The 20,836-nt window shown below is 43.9% G+C and overlaps 1 protein-coding gene across 5 annotated transcripts in view; it reads right to left on the minus strand.

The window, feature by feature from the left end:
• The window catches only part of fnbp1b (formin binding protein 1b), a 61,413-nt gene that overhangs the window by 18,658 nt on the left and 21,919 nt on the right, over positions 1-20,836 (minus strand). For all 5 annotated transcript variants that reach the window (XM_078287182.1, XM_078287184.1, XM_078287177.1 and 2 more), the window contains exons 2-8: positions 20,173-20,288; positions 15,812-15,868; positions 15,538-15,685; positions 8,407-8,469; positions 6,169-6,273; positions 559-687; positions 130-276 (exon numbers count right to left, since the gene is read on the minus strand). In XM_078287182.1, the coding sequence (XP_078143308.1) occupies positions 130-276; positions 559-687; positions 6,169-6,273; positions 8,407-8,469; positions 15,538-15,685; positions 15,812-15,868; positions 20,173-20,288 (765 nt within the window). The remainder of the gene's footprint in view (positions 1-129; positions 277-558; positions 688-6,168; positions 6,274-8,406; positions 8,470-15,537; positions 15,686-15,811; positions 15,869-20,172; positions 20,289-20,836) is intronic.

A 20,836-nucleotide genomic window follows, 5' to 3' on the forward strand; every position in this document is an offset into this window, starting at 1 on the left:
CTGATTGGTATAGTGAGGGTGTTGAGTGAGTGAGTGACTGACTGACTGACTGACTGAGTGAGAACCTACCCCCGATCAAACAGTGATGTGTCCCATGTGCAAGTATGTAGGCTACATGTGTGTACTCACAGTCTTGGGCTCGATGGACTCGGCAGCTTTCGTCATGCCGTCTAAACACTTCCCTACGATGGGCAGCACTTGACGGTCCACCTCCGCAAACGTCTTCATGCACACTCCTATCCTCTCGATTCTCCTCTCCTCCATCTCCTGGAGTTTCTATACAAACAAACGCAATACATATTCACAGGTGAATACAGGGTTCATTGGCATGTGATGCAGAGTGACTGATGGATTTAGGGTTTAGTGTGCAGAGCTGGGTGTTGAAAATTATATTGTCTATATCATTATGTACCATAGTGTGCTAATAGCTTTTGGCACTATACTGTAACAACAGTTCAAGAATGATGGATTCTTACCATAAAATATCAGGTTTTCTATATGTTTAACCATCTGTAACAAATAATCAGCTGGACAGAGTATTGATGCTGTTGTAGCTACCTGGAATATGTTGGGGATGACTGTATAGTAATGCTCATTCTGCTCCTGGTTGAACTTTTGCAGGTAGGAGGAGTAATCGCTCTTACTGTCAGCAGCCATCTGGTGCCTCATCTGAGCTTGCTGCCGTGCCTGCGGACGGAAACACACAAACATGCACGTCACACACATGCTCGCCTTGCAAAATCTCAGTGTCCCCTGATGAACACAGACATATGGGCTACACACAGGCCCCCGACGCAAAAACATACATGAGTGGACACATCCAAGCGCACACGCTCATGCATGCACGTGTACACACACACACACATACGCACAATCGCAGGTGCGAATCCAAGTGGGGCAGCAGCAGCAGCAGCCATTGGCGTTAGAATGTATGTGGGCCAGAACAAACACATAAATAGGGACAAACGCCCTGAATTTGCTCCAAAAACGGAGGGATTTGGGTGTGATTGCCCGCCCAGTCTGGCCAATCTCTGCTGTCGATAATGTTGATTATTTTAAGCTAGTTCAGTCTCAGGGAGAGAAGGCAGGCAGGCAGGGAAGCAGCAGGAGCAGCCTATTACAGATCCATGGCAAGCAGATGGAGACGAGATTATCTCAGCCAGACAGCATGTGGGGTGTGTGTGTGTGTGTCTGTATGTGTGCGTGTATCTAGCTACTCATGTCTGCCTCCTCTCTCCACCAGCCCTCGACGAGCTCTGGCAGATCTGAGGCCTGTGCAGTGGAAATACTGGCTTCAGTGTCACCTTATGAACCCTTGATTGCACTACAATGTCAATGAAATCTGCAACCAAAACTGTCTAACTGCCGCTAATGCCTACGATTTCAACATATCTCAAGCTAAGAGCAGGTTTATCCGCCGCTCTTCTACTCCAGCGTCCACGAATGGTGCTGAAAACTGAATGCACACACACGGAAATAAACAGCAACCGCATTACTGTGTGGGGCAGCGGATGGAGCATAAGCCTGCTATACGTCAGCGTCCTGAGGGGAGCAATTAAAGGACTTCATCCAGTTTTCACCCACACACCAGACTGAGGCATGAGTTGGGGGTTTTTATATCTCTTGTCAGTCTCTCTCTCTCTGTCTCTCGCACACACACACACACACACACACACACACACACATACGGAGAAGTGATAGATGAGATAATAGAAGAAAAGGAGGACATCCCACAGCGGGGAGACTCATCAGACACAGAAATGCATTATTTCCAGCACAGGAGGTATGACAGATAATACCTCAGTGGAAAATAATATTCACAGCCTACAAAAAATAATGTGATAGCCAGAAGAAAAAAACGAGACAAGCTAAAAAGCACATGCGAAAGTTCAGCAGTTTCACACACGGTCTATATGTGCAAGCCGGTGAGCATGCATTTATGTGGATGGAATGAGGATGCATGCAAAGCGTTGTCTGAAAGTGCACTGAATGTGTTGAGTAGTGATGAGGGTACAAAACATCATCACCATGGTAACCCAACAAAACCTCTAAACAAGCTGCCGTCCCCGTAGCCGCATCACATCCTGTTGACATTTCCCAGAAATCAGCAGCAGCTAACCTGCTCCGCTGTCTCTCACACCTCTACTCTGTCAATCTATCTAAAAACAGATTCTGTTTATAACTGCTTGTGGCAAGCTGACACCTAAAAGCAGTGACGTCGTTGAGAGTGAAACTGCATTCATTCTTAGGTAACATTTTAGAAGAAAGATGGAAAGAAGATGGTTTGGTTTCGTATAGAGCTGCAACGATTAATCAATTAATCGATTAGTTGTCAACTATTAAATTAATCGCCAACTATTTTGATAATCGATTAATCGGTTTGAGTCATTTTTTAAGAAAAATAAGTCAAAATTCTCTGATTCCAGCTTCTTAAATGTGAATATTTTCTGGTTTCTTTACTCCTCTATGACAGTAAACTGAATATCTTTGGGTTGTGGACAAAACACTGATCGACATTTTTCACCATTTTCTGACATTTTATAGACCAAACAACTAATCGATTAATCGAGAAAATAATCGACAGATTAATCGACAATGAAAATAATTGTTAGTTGCAGCCCTAGTTTCGTAGCTGCTTACTGAATATACCAGAGGGAGACTGAATGAATCATGACATGCAGTAAAATAAGAACTGCAGATAATAGTAATAAATGACTTCATACAGACAGAGACATGAATTATGCCTTCCACACAGTCATAGACTAGTGAGATGCATAATTTGTCATCGCGGAACAGGGACTGAGAATGAGAAACAGAATGAGAATGAACGTGAGAATGAGAGCTGTTGCCTTGCACAAGATGTTCAGCGTTTGTCTGTCCGCTTATTTTTGTTATGTCACACATATAAGCTTCTGGGTGAGAAAGTGGTCAGTAGAAGACGGGGAGGCAAGCCACTGTACGAGGAGCAGAGACATGGTCGGACGGGACAGGCGTGTTAGAGTGACCTGGCTGTGTTTCAGACGCTACAGGAGCGTGTGTGTGTGTGTGTGTGTGTGTGTGTCAAGACACAAGTTAAGACAGTGTGTTCACTTCCCACAGATATAACAGATTCTCTGTCCACTGGACCTACCTTGTGGGAACTTCGCTTCAAGGCATGGCAAAAAATAAATATACAAACACACACACACACACACACACACACACAAACACAAACAAAAGGATTGTTAGCCGTTTCCAGCTAAACAAGAAGCTGCCATAGATACGCTTCCTGGACTACCAGGCGTGACATCGCTCGGATGGGGAAGTTGGTATCAGGGTGAACAAACGCTCTCCAAGTCATCGCCGCTAAAACATTGGTGTTGCAAACCGCTGTCTGAAACTACTGGGAAGTGGAGGGAGAGACACTGAGTGGTATTTCCCTTTCTTCCATGCATCACGACTGAGGACCTCCACCACAACAGGAAAGCCAGTGAGTGTGTGTGTGAGGGCCGGGGTTCCTCAAAGAGCTGTTACGGGGCCTTGTGGATATCTGGGCTGTGAATCCAAACCCCAAATTGAGGGATCTGCCTGCCAGTGGAGGGGAGGGAACAGTTAAGAGGTTTGCACCAGCTGCACAGCAGACCACAAGACCTCAGCTCAACAAACGGTAGTTTCTATGCATTGCCACCGACTGGGAGATAAAACATCGGAGGCAAAGCGACCGCTGGAATTGCTTTCTCGGAAAATATCTATGTGGGATATTGGCAGCTTTTGTTTATATTGTGAGGAACAATATATTTTGTTCATTAGTAAATTATCAAATCCTAAGAGGTGACCTTCAGCCGCAGAAAACGAACACACACAGATACGAGTACACACACAAATGTGCCGACACACGTGCGCTCAAGCTCTCTCACGGTCTCTGAATTATTTCCTTTCTCTTTCTCTTTCTCTCAGTCTCTCTTTCCCTCCCTCCATGCCCCTGTCCATCCCAGACATACTCAAACTCAAGGCTACAACCGTGACTAAAACCCGAATCCACACTAAGTTGAGGTAGTGACATGTCATCTCTGCCGGCGATGTAATACTCAGAGGCCTCTTAAATAACGGAGGGAATATGCCTCACCGAAGAAAAAAAACATATGGAGACATGATGTGTGCTTGCCTTATGATTGAATCTATAATCTGGTCAATTAGAAATAAATAGAACACTCCTTCATAAATGAGAATTAACTTTGATTTAGATTTGATATGATGTAATGGCATTTGTAATGAGAACGTTGTGGCAAATCTTGTGTAAACAGTATCTATCTACTCTATATGCCAGTGTGCTACATCAATTTTAATGACAAGCACATGGCAAAGCTATGAGGCATCTTAGCACATACGAGCTTAACTGACCAAACACATCCACAGATAAAACTGACAAATAGACAGATATAGAAAGAAACACGCACACACACACACACACACACACACACACACACACACTCTCTCTCTCTCACACACACACTCACATGTTCTAGTGTGGAGTTTTGAATTCACAATTGATACAATAACAGAAAGCAGACAATTATGGAGTACCTATTAGAAAAACAAATGTAAGAGGAAACAAGAAATTACAGCGAAAATTACAAAACATTAGGTGAAAAAAATCCAATTCCTACACACAGTAACCAGAGTACTGAGAATGAGGGAATTCTGTCATTTCTATTTTATGGAATGTGAGTAGGTGATAGAAGAGTGTAAGATCAGTCAACACACCCACATAGACAGGAATAGCAATTGCGAATGCTAATATTGTTGCAGTGATCCATACAATGGCAAAGCGGCCTAGATACTGAAAAGCATGCAAATACATTATGAATATACAGATACATTTCTAAGGGTGTCTGTGTCTTATCGTATGGTCCGCTTGAGGAACATTACATGACGATGGATGTGCATGAGTCTGAGTGATGTTAAGTGATTGTTTGCATATGTATTAGGGTTGAATAAGACTTGAATACGATTTCTGAAGCATTTGCCATATTTGCCATTATGGAACTAATTTATTCACGCCTTTCCACTAGCAGTGATAAAGCTCAGTGAGAGCAAAAGTCACAGCAATGTTTCATTTCCTGACACTGAATTCTATGTAACATATCAGTCTTTCATGAAAAACGTTTTTTTTATAATCGCTGGTTTTCAATAAATGGTATAACTGTAATCAGAGACAACACCACTCCTGTTTACAGACTTGTTGCTTCTATGTGTGTGTGTGTGTGTGTGTGTGTGTGTGTGTGTGTGTATAGCTGAAATGCCCAGTCCTTCCAGCTGAGTTCAGTGTTAGCCTGAGCCCATTGTGGCTCTTTGGCTGCATGTCCAGGGTGGCAGAAAGGCTCCTTATTCAGGCCTGGATTTGCATAATAATCGGGTCTGAACCGTGTCAACTCTGAGCCCGAGCTCTGCTCCAACTGCTGATGAAGCAGCAGCAGCACGCGCCGATAACCCATGATGCCTTGCGGGCGTGGGAGCTGTGTGGGTTAAAGGCTGTGATGTCAAAGGCTATCCTAATTGGTCCCGACAGCAGGAAATGACATCAGCTACAGGCCCAGAGGGCTCTTGTCTAGCAACTCTTGAAAATGTATGATCACTGCAACTGATGAGGATGTATGGGAACAATGTGCAAAAACACAGAAACAGAAACACTCACACACTTAGGTCCTTGAAAGGAGGGACAGCTCAATATGAAAAGGCAAAGCCAGCACATGTGTATAAGCCAACACATACAAATGCTGCCATGGACACACAGTTCTCTGTGCTGCCAAGTCCCATACAGTAGAGTAGCACGGCCGGTGGCTGCTGAACAGTGATAATGAGGACTCAGTGCAGCTATCAGCCTTGTTAAGCAGCAGATCACTGTGCTGCTGAGACAATGCCAGCCTTTACACACGGCCCTGGCATCAAACGCACGCTCACTGACTCAATGTCGTCATTTGGGCTCGGCGGAAAGACGAGTCGGGATTGGGGCGATGGAGAGGGGGGGGGGAAATAAAAGAGAGTGGCCAGAGAAAGGGGAAGGTGCTAGGTAGGAGGGTGAGGAAGGCCAGGCAGGGGACAAGGCGGCTGTGTGTTAAGCATGTAGGGTATGGGACAAGCTGGTGTGCGATTGGTGGGAGCGCTGTACTGGAGCGTGATGACGCATACCTTTTCCACGTCAGCCTTAGTCACGTTGATGTCGGCGTCCATCTTCTCGAAGTACTGCTGCGCTCTGTCTGCCTCTTTACAGTCCCTCTCAAACCTTCTTTTACACTGCGAAACAACAGAAGAGAGAAAAATCCAAATATGGTCACAGACATTACATCGCTAACATACCTTGGCAGGCAATACCAGTATAGAAAGCATGGTTATCCTCTGAACTCTGTGGAACTTGACCTTTAAATAAGCATAGTAATGGACGTCACAACATGTATGTATGTTCGTCATATACATTTCGGACCGAGCATTGTGTGTGACAGAGGCCAGTTTATGTCTCTGACACAGCAAATGGGTCTGGAGAAGTCTGCAGACTGGAGATTAAACAAATGTTCATAGTGGCCGTTTGTGTACAGAAAAACAAGCATTCATCCAACCCTCTTTCGACCCCTCTGGCTGAACAATCAGTGTTTGTTGTGCGAGTGTGCACTCTGAACTATGCCTCTCTGCCTCACACACAATGGGATCATTGAACGCACAGAGAAGTTGAAGAGGACAAGGCAGTTATGTATCTCTCTCACGCAGACTGTTGCTCGCCCCCTGTCAAAGGGGCCAGGCGGAGATAAGAAGTTGTATTCTGTCCAATCTCTCTTTTAGCCCCACCACTAAAACAAATAAACTGACACTCCTGGATCTGCTCTTATCTAGTTTTTTTTTTTTTTTAAACTCCAGCATGGAATTATAATATACAGTATTCTTAAAATCTGTGGTTATTCTGGCCTAGTAGCTGCTAAAAAAACATACTTGAAGTTCCAGAAAGTCATGCAGTAGTTCCAGTTCTGGGGCCATGGTCTCACAATCCCTTTTCTAAATTTACCTTAATACTTTCTAATAATCAGCTCATAAAGGGTCTTAATCTGATTCCACAGTCAGCCTGTCACTCAGATGGAGAGGATAACATTGATGATGGAATAAGCATTTTATTAAATGTTAGTCAACAACTAATGTTATTTCAATTGCATCTCTACGTGAGAGGCTGTCCTCTATATCCATCCAATACTTTCAAGCTTTCAAGTCCTCGACTCCAAGCAAAAATGACGCATTGTCTGAGGTTTCTGGTGAAGACAGAATGGCTTAAGAAGGAGGCTGTATGAGTGCAATTTCTTGGTAAAGCCCACCAGCTGATTTTGATTAAACCATTTCATACTTACCAGGGCAGTGCACATAATTTAATGGCCTCAGTATCTGTCTGTGAAGGAGTCCCCCAGGGCTCTGTACTTGGCCCTCTCTTATTTCCTATCTATGTAGGCTAATTAATAGACCAAAATGTGTCAAATGCAGATTTTCATTTCTATGATTATGACACCCTCATTTACAGTTGTGGTTCATGCCTTGTTTCAAGCCTTAAGACCTTTCAAAATGCTTTTAATACTATAGAGTCTACGTTATGTCACTTTCAGGCCACTAGAATCTTCACTAAAACCTTCAGTCATTGTTACTGACTGTTGAATATTCTAAGTACTAAAGCATATGACTGCCCTCTCTTCAGCACATTTTGAAGAAATCAAAGCTAAAATTGAGGGTTTTACTTGGGGATCAAGTCATGTTTTTTTTCCAGCTAAAAACAGACTGGTTGCCACCGCCTCTATGCCAGTGCTTGTTTTTGTTGTATAGTCACATGCCACCTCCCAATGTCTGTTGTCTCAGCATGTGCATTAGACACAGTGTATCACGGAGCACTGAGGTTTATTAGTGATTGTAAAGCTGAGTAGCAATCAATTTACCTTGTATCCGTTGGCACACTGTCCCTATACTCTTTGAGTTTTTATCCCCTTATTCCGTACTTATTGGTAGATCTATATTTATTGTACTTCCTAGGCCAAGTCTTCAAAGAGATGTGTTATCTCAATGGAGTGACATCATTAAAGAAAGGTTAAATAAAAAAATATATATCCTGTAATCCCCACAGTTAAGTGCTGTAGCTATTTAAGATGGCGGGCTACAGTGTATATTGTACAGAAGTGGTTTTGAGTGGACTGCACTAGCAAACGGTGCAATAGTACTGTACTACTTGTGTGCGTATGTTGACTTTTCGAATTAAATCCATTTGACAAAGTCTCTTGTTTACTACAGGAATGTCTGTTCTCTCTTTGTCTCTCGTTTAGATCTTGAGAAGAGTTGTACACTCTCAGCAATGGTGGACTAAACTAGTGGACTAAAGTGGTACTGCACATCGATGGAGTCACTCACCGATTCCAGCTGCTTCCACAAGCTCTCAATGTGCTGCTGTGCCTTACGCCCATCATGGAAGTGCTGTCAGAAGAGAGGGGGAAGGGGAAGCACAAAAGAGAAACATTATCATGCTATTCAAGAGCTTAAGGGATTTAAATGCAGGTGACCCTGACCTTGACAGAGGTGATAACAAACTAGAAGGAGTGGGATTGAGTTTCTCCTAAAGACAAAAGATATAGTATGAGACTAACTATACCATTAAAGCCAGGAACGGTTATTACTCACACTGCAACAGGAAATATTAATGTGCACAGAGAATGTAGGCCAAACTCAAATGCAAGCTACAGCTACATTTAAAATTATGACCGCATAACCCAAAGGCTTAACTCTCAGAGATTTGTACAAGCCAAAGTAGATGGCTATAATTCTATTTGATTAAAGAGCAACATACAGCTTCACAGGTGGTTTAGGGTTAGTGGGTTAGGGTTAGTTCTGAAATGTCAGGGTTAGACATCACAGGTGCACCACCACTGTGTGTGCTGCAGCTCTGGAGAAATCATTAAAGCAACAATTTGTGCTAAAAATCCATTGAATGAAGACTTTACTCATTAGAGATTCCATAAAAATAAACAAGGTAATACATAGATCAAGACAATGACCCTCATGGAACCAATAAAGCAGACCAGAAGCTATCCAATTATTATGAACCTGCAATGTCACATGTCATGGACAGTGCATGGCGCCAGTGGCAAGGTTATTGGCTCGCCCCTGGTTTGCTCACACATCTCCATTTGACCTATTCTATAGGTCCAGAGGGATATGAAACATTTGTAACGCTACAGTGACAATGGTAGGGTGAGAGAGAGCAAGAGGGAAGACCAAGAGACAGACAGAGAGAAGGGCTAACTGACAAAATAAGGTAGATGGCTGGACATGAAATGAGAAGCCTACAGTACACATACCATACCATAAAGCACGCAAGCGCAGTAGGAGGCAGATAGTGTGATCTAGGGAGAGACAGAGAGGCCAAGATGGCTGCTGGCCCCGCCAAGTGTGGCATATTGCACAAGGCTAGGTGGCAGCTGCTGGTCTGGACACACACAGTAAATACGCTGTGTGTTTTTCTAAAAGGCCTCAGTTGGCCTATCTTGCTCCGGGGGACCGGAGCGCTTGGCCCAGAGGCAGAGCACATCTCTCTGCAGCTCTGCGTGGAGCGCAGCCAGATCCCCTGGAACAAGAAGCAAACCACTTCCAAACCTTTGTTGTTTTTTAAATTCGTGACAAGGTTTGTGATCACTTCGCGGCAGTCTGTGATCACTGATATAGAATATAAATATTGTATTCCCTGTCAGCTATCAAGCTAATCAAGGCCTGCCAATCAAACCTGGAAACAATAGATAGAAAGGATCTATCTAGAATGAAAATGACAGAGAGGACAGACTATCGATGAGGTTTCCCCTGGTTACCAAGACTGCCAGAGCTAGCGTCAGTAGCTGAGCTGAATATTGATGTCCTCTGCTGCCATTCAGTAATGGACCCAGGCCATTATGAGGAACAAAAAGCCATTGCTTGTATTTCACTGGCATGGCAGTGCTTCAGATTGCACAAGGAAATCCTCACTATTCAAAGCACACAAGCAAGAGATGTCAAATTAACACCGGTGCAGGAGGCCCAAGGGGTAATCTCACCTGATTAACAGCGGACATGAGAGTTGTAAGCGAGAATGTGTAACTGAACCCTGGTTTGCCTCAGGTGGTCTCACTTCTCACTTCCCCAAAGTTCTAGGGAAGCTAAGTAAAATAAGGAAGTGCTCTGCTGTTTCAGAGGAAGTACTTAGGCTCTTACAGAAACTAGGGCACTGTGGACCTGCCGAGTTCCTGATGAGACGAGGTACAGTCCAGTACCTTGGTTTTTCTGCTAATGATACGGCCCAAAAGGGAAAGGAAAAGAAGGCTTTGACCTTCGCAAACTCCCCTTTTGATGAAGAACAGCCTTGTTCAGTGATGAACTTTGAAAATTTAAAAAGCAGGCTAAAAACGTTTTACGATAAAGCCATTTCACAACACACAGCACCAAAATGGATGACATCATTGTTACTGCGGAGCATTCTTTCGACCAAATATTTGTCTCCATAACAACATTTCCAAAGAAAGTTTATGTGAGCCATTAAGAACACTAAGACAAAGCGCCGGGGAAAAAAAATCCAGCATCCCATGTCGTCTCAATCAACACATCCTCCATCACGCTGAAGATAAACAATTTTCCCCAAACAGCTCCAGAGAATACATAAAGTCCTGTTGGAGAATGATGAGTATTATGTAGGCTACTAATCACATCATGTTTGCTTGACAAAGCCTAAGCAAGCCACATGGTAGGGCTGGGCGCTATGACCTGAAAGCCAATCCATGACAATTGGCGAGTCGTCTTTCCGCCCCTACCACTAAGGGACTCAAGGGGTCGCCAAAATCACCAAGTTTCACATTTTACTGGTAGCAGCATTAAGGAACACACGCACTGGAGGAATGCATTCACCAAACATACTGATATGTGGAATATTATATGAGTCCATTCACTTTCAATGAGGTAAGAGCGTTGCTCATCATTGCTTGTGACAAAGAGCCATCTGGGTGAAGGATGCAGGTAGAGACGGTGTGGCCATGTAGGCAGATGTTGTGGTATTCCCCTTTGTTGGCCAGTCTGCATGTGTTTAAATTCATGGACTGCAGAGACACACTTGGCCCACGTCCATCCTGCCCTTATGGTCAGGGAGGGGAGAGGAGATACACCCCGCCTTTCCCCCACACACCCTTCTCAGTAGCAACATGTGACTGCTGGCACTGCCACGGGGCCTCGGGGGCATTTCAACAGGTCCGTGACCTGAAGCTGCCACTCTCAGTTACCCAGGCAATTGAAAAAGAGAGAAAAATATATGGCATAAACTCACTAGTTGGGCTTAACACATGTTACATATTCTAAACTCTGACTCCAAACTATCACTACATCAATATATACAAGAAGTGTGATTGGAAAATGTGATTATCATCCAGCAGATTTAACATTTACTTTATAAAACCAAGTGGGACTGCTCTCTCTCTCTCTCTCTCTCCCTAGACTGTTTTCCCAGACAAAGGAATTCCTCATGCTGGCCCACGTTGTTATGCACCTCCTGGTACAACCCAGAGCAGCAGACTCCCTCCAGGTACCATAAACTCCCTAATGAAGCAGAACCGAGGCATGTGAGAATGAAATGCGGATTTCAATATTTGTAAAAGCTAGAATGTAATAGATGACTTTGATTGAATGGATTGCCTCTTTTTCACAGATTTCAATCAATAAAATTTCAACCCATCTCTCTCTCTACACACACACACAAACATTATCCGAAGCAATGCTAAGTCCGTGGGATTCAACAGAACACACTATTGAAGGTGTGTGTATTATTGTGTCTCCACTCTCCTGTGCCATCTCTGTGCTGGACTGAGCTGAGGTGAGAGAGAGAGATGCTCTGGCGAAGGTGAGTGTGACGTCACTCGCAAGCTGTCCCCTTCCATGTCTGGAGCTGGCAGTCTGGCACGCACACACGTTCACATGCTGCGTAACATGCTTGGAGCAAAACAAGACATGAGGAGAAGCGGGAAAATCATCAAAACGGCCTCTGCTCTCTGGAAAAAATGTAAGAGGAACAAAAACCTTGCTCCCACACAGCATGGGCACTTTTGAGTTGACTTGCGCATGTGGGCGTACGAAGAGGTGCACATGTACATTTGTATGCACCTCTGTATGCGTACGCTCAAACTGAGCCTGTTAGTCATTCATTTACACGAGTTGACACGTAGGAATGTGCACCTGCAGTCCCGCGCAGTCCGTCAACACACACATACTGATGGGAAACTAGAAGTGGCAACAAGTCATCCACCATATACACAGACGGACGATTAAACCCTATGAAAACTCCGCTGAGACAGTTCTCCTCATGTTTAGGCCATTAGGCGACTGTTCAAACAGGGTAAAGTTACAGAAGTCATTTATACCGGAGTCATTCTGGACTGGGATGTGCATGGAGAGACCATGGGAGGACGAAGAGCCAGTGATCAGTTCTCCCTCTCAGCTTCCTATTTGTCTTTCCACCCAACGAGAGGAGGAATGTGAGGCCACTCCCGAGAGAAGCAGACCACTTGTAGGCTGGTTGTATCTCTCTTGCCTGCCTCCAACAGATAAACGAGGACAGTATCCTCTGCCAATCCCCACCAAAGGACATTTTTATGGCGCATCGCTGTTTTCAGCTGACTTTTCGGTAAATGCCGTGCTTTTTTTCTTGGCCTTGCCAGCTGACTGGAGACATGTTTCTCCCTTTTTTTATTTTCTTTTTTTCTAGACGAATGACCAGCTGTCACACTGCAGCAGGATAAGACAGATAGATTTCCGTGGTGACTTCCCCCAACACCAACAGATATAATTATGTGCTGTGCTGTGTGTACGTGTGGCTGCGAATGAGTACGCGCCACACTAACCCTCAAGTGGACCCTTTTTCAGTAGCCCGTGTCTACACATAAAGACACAACGAACGACAAAGGAAGAACTCAATATAGTACCAAGACACCTAAAAACGCTACAAGTGTTAAGGCTAATCGTCGGTCTCGGAGGACTTGCTGAGCGTTTAAGGGTCTTTATCAGTCCTCATTAGAGAAGACACCTAAGCCCTGTGATCAGACCGCCTGGGTGGGTCAGCACTATGCTGACCGAACATCTTAATATGATTCCTCAGCACTTCCTCTCACAGGCCAGTGAGACTTACGCTCCTCATCCCATATTAACCCTGTCTGCTCCCAGTCACTGCCTGATATACTGCTACTGTAGGCCACAAAGAAGCACTGCATGATAAATAAGAAGATACCTTGCTGGGCTCATGTTTTTATATTAATTCCTGTGCCTTTGCGAATTAGTTGTTATCAATTTCCTTAAGTGTAATGGATGCACTAAATTATGTGTGCATATCTTGCGTTACATCTAAGGGTCTAACCTATAAAAGTGGGTCCACTTTTGTAAAAACAATTATATTCGCCCTCTAATCGACTAAGAAAATCCTTTATGGAGACATTCCTGTGTGAGACTGACCCTGCTCTCACCTCCTATGCCCAAGAGCTGAGCTTAGCATGGGGTTCATCCGGGGAGACAGAGAAATGGAGATGGAAGAGTTACAAAACAACCACAAATGAGGAACCAATGAGGTATTATTTTAATTCTCCCTCTGGGTTTGTGGTGAAGCTTTTACCTGTCCCACACGGTGTCCAGTAAGCTCCCACTACAGCCAGGAGGGGTAGGTCTCGATCCTCCTCTAATCCCTCTGTCTCTGTCTGTCTGCTCTGCACAGCACTGTCTCACATAAATAGAGTCAAAACAAAAGGCTACACTACGGAAAGCATCGTGAGTGGTACTTAAATATTCATGTGAATGAAATCAGCAAAAAGAATGCCAGTAAACCATGAAAGTCACCAAGCTCAGCTGCTTTATCACTAACATCGTTTCTTACAGTGTAAAGGACTCACTATTAAACACTGACTGTACAGAGGTTTCTGTAAAAAAAAAAAAAATTTTTTTTGAAGAAGGCCTATTTCTTTGGAGCCTGTGTTTGCTGAAACAGAAAAGTCCATAGACAACAGTTACCCTAGAGGAAACTGTTCTGAATATAACCTATTTGTTCCATGCTTTAAGATAAAATGAGCCACTGTCCATAAAACCAATTAGACACAAAAGATAAGTTATGGGGTCACGTTATGAAGGGAAAAGCTCTTGAACTGGCTAACTGAGGAAACACTGTTTCTGAAGCTTAGGGAGCGACTGACACGGGACAAGCTGTCTACAAAATGAAAAACACAATGTAGCTGTTATGTGAACTGAGAAAACACAGAGTGCAAAAGGTGGTGAAAGAGATGTTAGGGAGAGAAGGACAGAAGCGAAGGAGAGAAAAAGAGATGGGGAGAATATAGACAGATAATAAAACAGAGAAAAAGAGGGATGGTCTGCCTGGGAAAAGTGCAGAGACGAGTGTAGAGGAGGAAGGAGAGGGGGTCAGAGTGGCATCCTGCAGCTTGAGGGCATGGGCCTGACAGCAGGGGCCTGCTTGCCCAAGGACCCTCTAGGACAAGGGCCAAACGCTAGCCACAGAGACCCCAGCTACGCCAAGCCAAACCAAACCAGGCTAAGCCAAAGCCAAAAGAGCAGAGCGGGCCCTGAGGGGGCGGAAGATTCCTCTTCAAACAAACAGAAAGACAGTCAAGTGCTGGAAATCCCCTCGCTCTCCGTCTGTGTGTGCTCACAAATCTGCTGCTAGATTCAAAAATGAAACAGTTGATCAATGACAATCTGTCCCAAGACTTCCTATAAGATCAAGAAGCGGAGGCTGAGGAGGCAGGGTAAGGTAAGGGTAAACTGACACCACCACCAGAGTCACCAGTGGTGTGCATGCACATAGCCTACACTAAAAAGGACATTCTGCCTTTGAGCAGCCTGCTGATTTTGGTTTTCCACTCCAGTTCCCTCAGCTGGACTTCCGTGACACAAGAGTCCACGACAGATTTTTAAGAAAGTGTTTTTTTTCCAGCTGAGTAGCGTCTCCTCTCCTCCAGAACTTCACAGATTTGATGGGCACCACGCTGCTATCTATGAATCATAGCGCTGCAGGTCCACTGCTCGACCAAATTACTTTATAATGGCGAGGAGGAAAGTGACTTCAACATTTAAGAATACTGTGTGGTAGACCGATCTTTGTAAGCTGGTTTAAATAAGAGAGAAATAAGCCTGTAATGAGAGAGAGGCTGTGATTTTTTTGTTCCATATAAAGGACCCAGCCAGTCATGTGCTGCACTTCTGGCAAGCCTTTGGGTGCATCTATATTTACTCAGCAGTGACCTCAGCTCGTGGAGAATAGGATACGCATAGGGAATGGGCTGCTCACTTTCCTGTAGGCCAGTGTGCCTGTTTTCCCTTACAGGACCCATTTCCTACTGTCTAAAGTAAACATTTGACTTAAAGCATAGGCAGGGGAAGGGGGACATGGCGATACGGGCCAAAAGACAGCTAGTGTGCTAGAAATAATACATCAGACGTAGAAGTAGCACAACTCAGTGTCACTATGAAGAGAAGTCTCACCGTTTTTCTCTCGGTCTTGAGGTCCTGCAGGTAGCGTGACAGCTCGCCGATGATTTGAGAAGTCAGGTTCTCTGCAATGACCTCGTGTTGACCTGCGTAGTCATTCAGCTCGTTTAGGGTCGTCAGGAAGGCTCGACAGGAGGTGTACCTGGTCAGACACAGGAGGTGATGTCAGAGGCCAAGATGACACAGTCATTTATGATCAATATGTTTTTTGTGCTTCAAAAAGGAAGATATCAGCGGGTTCAGTTATGTCTTAGGTCCTTAAACGTACTTGTTCTCCTCCTCCTCTCGTGAGGTCTTCTTGGGTTGATACTTCTTTGATAAATTCCTGTGAGGACAGAGAGGAAAGTGTTTGTCAGACGTTATTTACTATGTCTTTACTAATACCACAGCCTGCAGACAGGAAATGCACTGTTCCCTGCCGCTGCCCTTATACCAGCCGGTGCCAAAGTATCATCCGCCACAGCGTTCAATCCAGCAGAGTGCTTTTCGCTCCTGCTCCTCCATTACCATCCCTCTCTTCCAGCAATAAATCATTGCCCCAGGAGTATGCATGCAGAATCAGTCACCAGAAACAAGCATGCTTTTCTTATGCTGCCCCTGTTTTGACGCGGGCCGCACGAGATGAGCGCAATGTGGGCATGCTGAGAGGGGGATGTGAGCAGAAGGATGAAGAGATGTTTGATGGACAGAGTGGTGTAGGGACGGGAGAGAAAACGCCACTCTGCCAGCTGGGGGCGAAGGGTTAATGTTGGGGAACAGACTGCAGATACAAGTCTATCAACCCCTGTGGCCTCCATGACCACTTTGTGGTTTAGTCACTGTCTGTCATTGTCCCTCTCTCATCCCGGCTATTTTTTGTTGTTGTTTAGGAGGCTGCAGTATATCATGTTATGTTTGTTTTCGCATGACAGTGTGACATGCTCACCGCCTAATTGTACTGGTGTTCTCTTTTACAGCTATTCTGTCGACACAACATAATAACACGCCCTATGCTCTCTGGGTGTTTGGGTGCACATTGTGTACTTACGCCTTAAGGACCCTTTGTCTAATTAAAAGAGCATGATGTACTGTTGTCAACTAGCAATCAAAACGAACAGCCAAGTGGTCTACATACACACAAACAGGCAGACGGAAGCACTCGCTCATACATGCATGCAGCTACAGTACTGTAAACCCAAATCTATTACAATCCACCTAGAAACTGGCACAGACCAGACAAGCCAATTATGCTTTGACAGAGACGGAACAAATCAGAATGTAATGAGACGTACACCAAAGCTGCAAATCATATTGTCATTTCCCACTCAGAAGTGATGGTGCTTTTGACGTAATTACAAGTCATTCCATCTCTCATTAGGAATAGATGCTTCATCACGTTCTGGGCAAAATGTAAGAAACGTTTGATGGAAACTTGCCCAAATGAATGGTAAATCATTAAAAGCACAATACTCCTGTCCAGTGTTCATATCAATATCAAAAATGTTTATTTCATATGATGCTCAATGTCAATTGCTTTTAAAGAGCCAATATTAAAAAAAAACAACAGAAAAACAGAGCGAATCGCCCTTGTTGTAAGACTATAGCATCATTCACTAATGGAATCTAAATGGCTCAGCTTGTACATGTTGTAAAAGTGCATGCTTAATTGCTACTGAAATGAATAATGCATGTGTTAAAAACACTAATGTGTGTCTGCACTCCATCCAGCTCGCTCTGCCCACACCCCCCCTGCCTCTCCTCCCTGGTGGTGTTTGCACTGTTGCTAGGCAGATAAATCTGTCTCTCTCCCTTTTCCTGTCCTTCTCACCCTATCTCTAATTTTAGTACTTGTTTCCACTCATTCATTCAGCCACAGCCAGATGTCATGTCAGATTGTATTTGCCCATCCACCTCAATAACATATTTAACCAACACGCCAAAATTGGGGTAGCGACTAGGACTTAATTAGGAGGATTAAACCAGTGCCGCCGTCTGTGTGTGTGTGTGTGTGTGTGTGTGTCTGTAGAATGGTACCAGAGGATGATGCCTATGCATATTGGCTAATATTGTAGCTACAGTAAAGCCAGACATTTTTTCACCCCCTCTCAGTCTCTTTTGTTAGCAAGACTTTACTTTATTCTACTGTATAAGGATTATGCCAGACTGGAATTTGGGGAAGGAGGGGGCATTAATGCATTGCACTGAGCTGGGCTAGACTGAACCATTGTGCATGTTTACCCCAATGCACTGGAAGAGGATTAATCATGGATTAGTGGAGTGTGTGATTGGTTGGTACGGTGATAGTAATGGTGCAAACTATTTTAATAGCCATGTGTGATGTATATTTGGTAGACTGTGGGCTAGTCCATGTTGTCTAAAAAATGCTAAGTGTGTTGGTTGTGTTGCTGTTGTGTGAGGAATGCTACACCTCACTTATACTGTAGGTGATCGATAGATACTACCAGTCTTTGAGAGAACTAACAACACTGAGGACAGCATCAACAGAAGAAAGGCAAAGGAAGGAACAGAAGGAAGAATCTCCCACCATCACAGATGAGTGAAAAGGAGACTAGATCAAAGGGCCAATTCCATTAGAGTTTATTAGATCTAACAGCCCTGCGTTTCTTTTGGGTTGAACGTGCCTGCTAGATTAAACCTGATTTAATGAGCTAAGTTGATTAGGAGGGATACTTAGTCCAGAGGTAAAGCCGAGCAGCAGTGTAACAAAGCTGCACATTGTGTTGGAAACACAAGAAAACTGAATAACCACTCTATGACACAGGATATCCTCACTGCAAATCCTAATTTCCTCATGTTAGCCTTGTCTGACAAGTGTCCATATTCGCGTGTGTGTGTGTGTGTGTGTATGTGTGTGTATCTCAGGCTACTAGATAGGAGTTACAGTTTGACATGGATCCTCTGTGTAAGCAAAGTGAATGAAAACATCCGCACCATCTGTGGAGCCTAAGGTTCAATAAAAGCCATCTTAACATGGCTGGATGAGGCTATCCCCATCCATTCCTTTGTCAAACATACTGTAGGCAGATGCTAACTAATTAGATTATGCCGTATCTGTATGTGCTCGAGTGTAAATCTGTGAGTGCATATGTTTTTGGTCCACAATATTTTGTAGACAGCAGGGGAAAACAAAAGGGGAATCTGGCTTTTAAGAAATGTAATTCAGACATAAATAGAGAATAATACAGAATTGGCAGGTAGCCAGGACAATGAATTAAAAATATTTTGGTAATTTGTAACCTACAAAATGAACAAAAACAAATGTAAACACCATGATATAGTGGGTGTGCAGCTATGTGCATGTGTGTATGTGTGTGCACCTGAATCTGTTCATCCAACATTTGCTTTTTAATTAAGTTGAGCGTTGTTTCTCTTCTCTCTGATGTCTGAAATTCTGTTTTGGCAAAGGTTTAGACAGTGATCAAGCCAATCACACACAATGATCAAGCCAATCAAAATTGAGAAATATTAAAACAAGAAAAAATAATTTGGAAAAAAAAAGAGATAAAATAGAATTTGGAAAAAATGAGATGTCATAGGGCCCTGATTTCTATCTCTGCAAGTTTGTCTGATATGTGTCTGTGTCTTTATAACTGTGCAGTGCTTATCTGTGTATCCTGCATGCATGTAAACACACACAGCTAGTCCTATTATCTCAATAGTAAAGCTGACTTTATCTTCAAAAAGAGGAGTGGTTTGGGCTGTAGAGGATCTGATAGAGGGGGTTGCTATGTCAATACTGGATGGGTATTGGTTAGTCAGTATGAAATGGGGGGTTGGGGTCAATACTTAGAGTATTAGCCGTCTTGCTAGCCCTCTCTAAGGATGGGGATTGTGGATTTTGAGGGGGGGGTTGTTGTTGGGATGCAAGAGGCATTAAGAGACGGATCCCCTAAACCCCTCGGTCCTCCTCTCAGTAAAGGACCTGTCACGCTCCCATCTCTGTCTGTCAAAATCAGTGATCGCACCAAAACAGGAGTGAATGTGCGGAGGGAATGGAAGTGGGGGGGGCGGGGCCAACAACTGTGGTTGGAGGAAAAAAAATGTGGGTCAGAACTAGGGTTGATAATGCTGATACCTAATCTCTATGGAAACGCAAGCTCCACCCCATCCCCCCACAACCTGACTTCCTCTTGCCTGAAGCAGAAACGAGCAACAGAAACACACAGCCATGCACGAGAGAGAGGGAGACAGAAAGAAAGAGAGAGAGACTCTTTACAAACCAAAACATAGAGAAAGATGGAGGGCAGAATAGACTTCTGCTTCAGGCAACATCAGCCTGTTTATGTAGCTCTACGCTTGGATAAAGCAATCACCCTTCCCCCAAGAGTAACAATAGGACCACTATGAAAATGGGATTTTTTTGTGATGCTCTATTAATGTAATACTTTATTGATCCCCAGAGGGAAACTATCTTTTCGATCGCCTCCTCCACAGTGAGGTCAGAGGTCAGGGTCAGACACAGAGCAGCGTCCATGGAGCTGCAGGGACTCAGTGTCTCGCTCAAGGACACTTCAGCAGGGCAGATGCTTGTTGTTAACGGGGGCTTGAACCCAGGCCTTCTGGATGAAAGACAGTCTCCCTCATCACAGGGTATGGGTGTATGGGTCATGGGTCAACATGGGTACTCACCTAATTTGTTTTGCATAGCTGGTTTCAATCTCTGATCTCTCCTTGACAAATTTGGTGTACTTCTCAACAAATTCGATGCCCCACTGTGTGTGCTTCTCCAAGTTGTCAAACTGATCCTGCAAACAAGAAAGAAGCCATAATGATTAGATTATTCAAAGGCATGGGTCAGTATCAATCGATCATGAAAAACGAATAAAGAAATCAAATCAGAATATTCTTAATAAAAGCTTAATTAAATATAAATGATGTGTGAAACCGAACAAGTTCTGCTTATATCTCCTTCTGGCATCTTCTGCCAAACTATTTCACAGCAAGCTCAACTCGATGAGAACAACTTTTTTTAGGGCCTACTTCTGAAATCAAATACAATGCCAAGGTAAATAAAGTTTATGCACTATGAACAATGAAAAAATGCATAAATGAAAAATCTATGTAAAGGCCAATGTAGGCCTATTCCTGGTTATGGCAACTCTTGCATGTATTGAAAGTTTGTCTACTACCAGCACAGATGAAATACAAGAGGTCAAATAGTGGCAAGTATTCATTATGATGTTTGAGCATTGCTTCCTCAAATTACTTACTAATCATGCTAAATTTCCCTTTCTAAAAAGTCAACAGCTAGGCTATTTTCCTCATTTGCTATGGCAACACTGTCCATCTGGCT

Source organism: Centroberyx gerrardi, chromosome 2, assembly GCF_048128805.1.
Source record: "Centroberyx gerrardi isolate f3 chromosome 2, fCenGer3.hap1.cur.20231027, whole genome shotgun sequence".
Lineage (NCBI taxonomy): Eukaryota > Metazoa > Chordata > Actinopteri > Beryciformes > Berycidae > Centroberyx > Centroberyx gerrardi.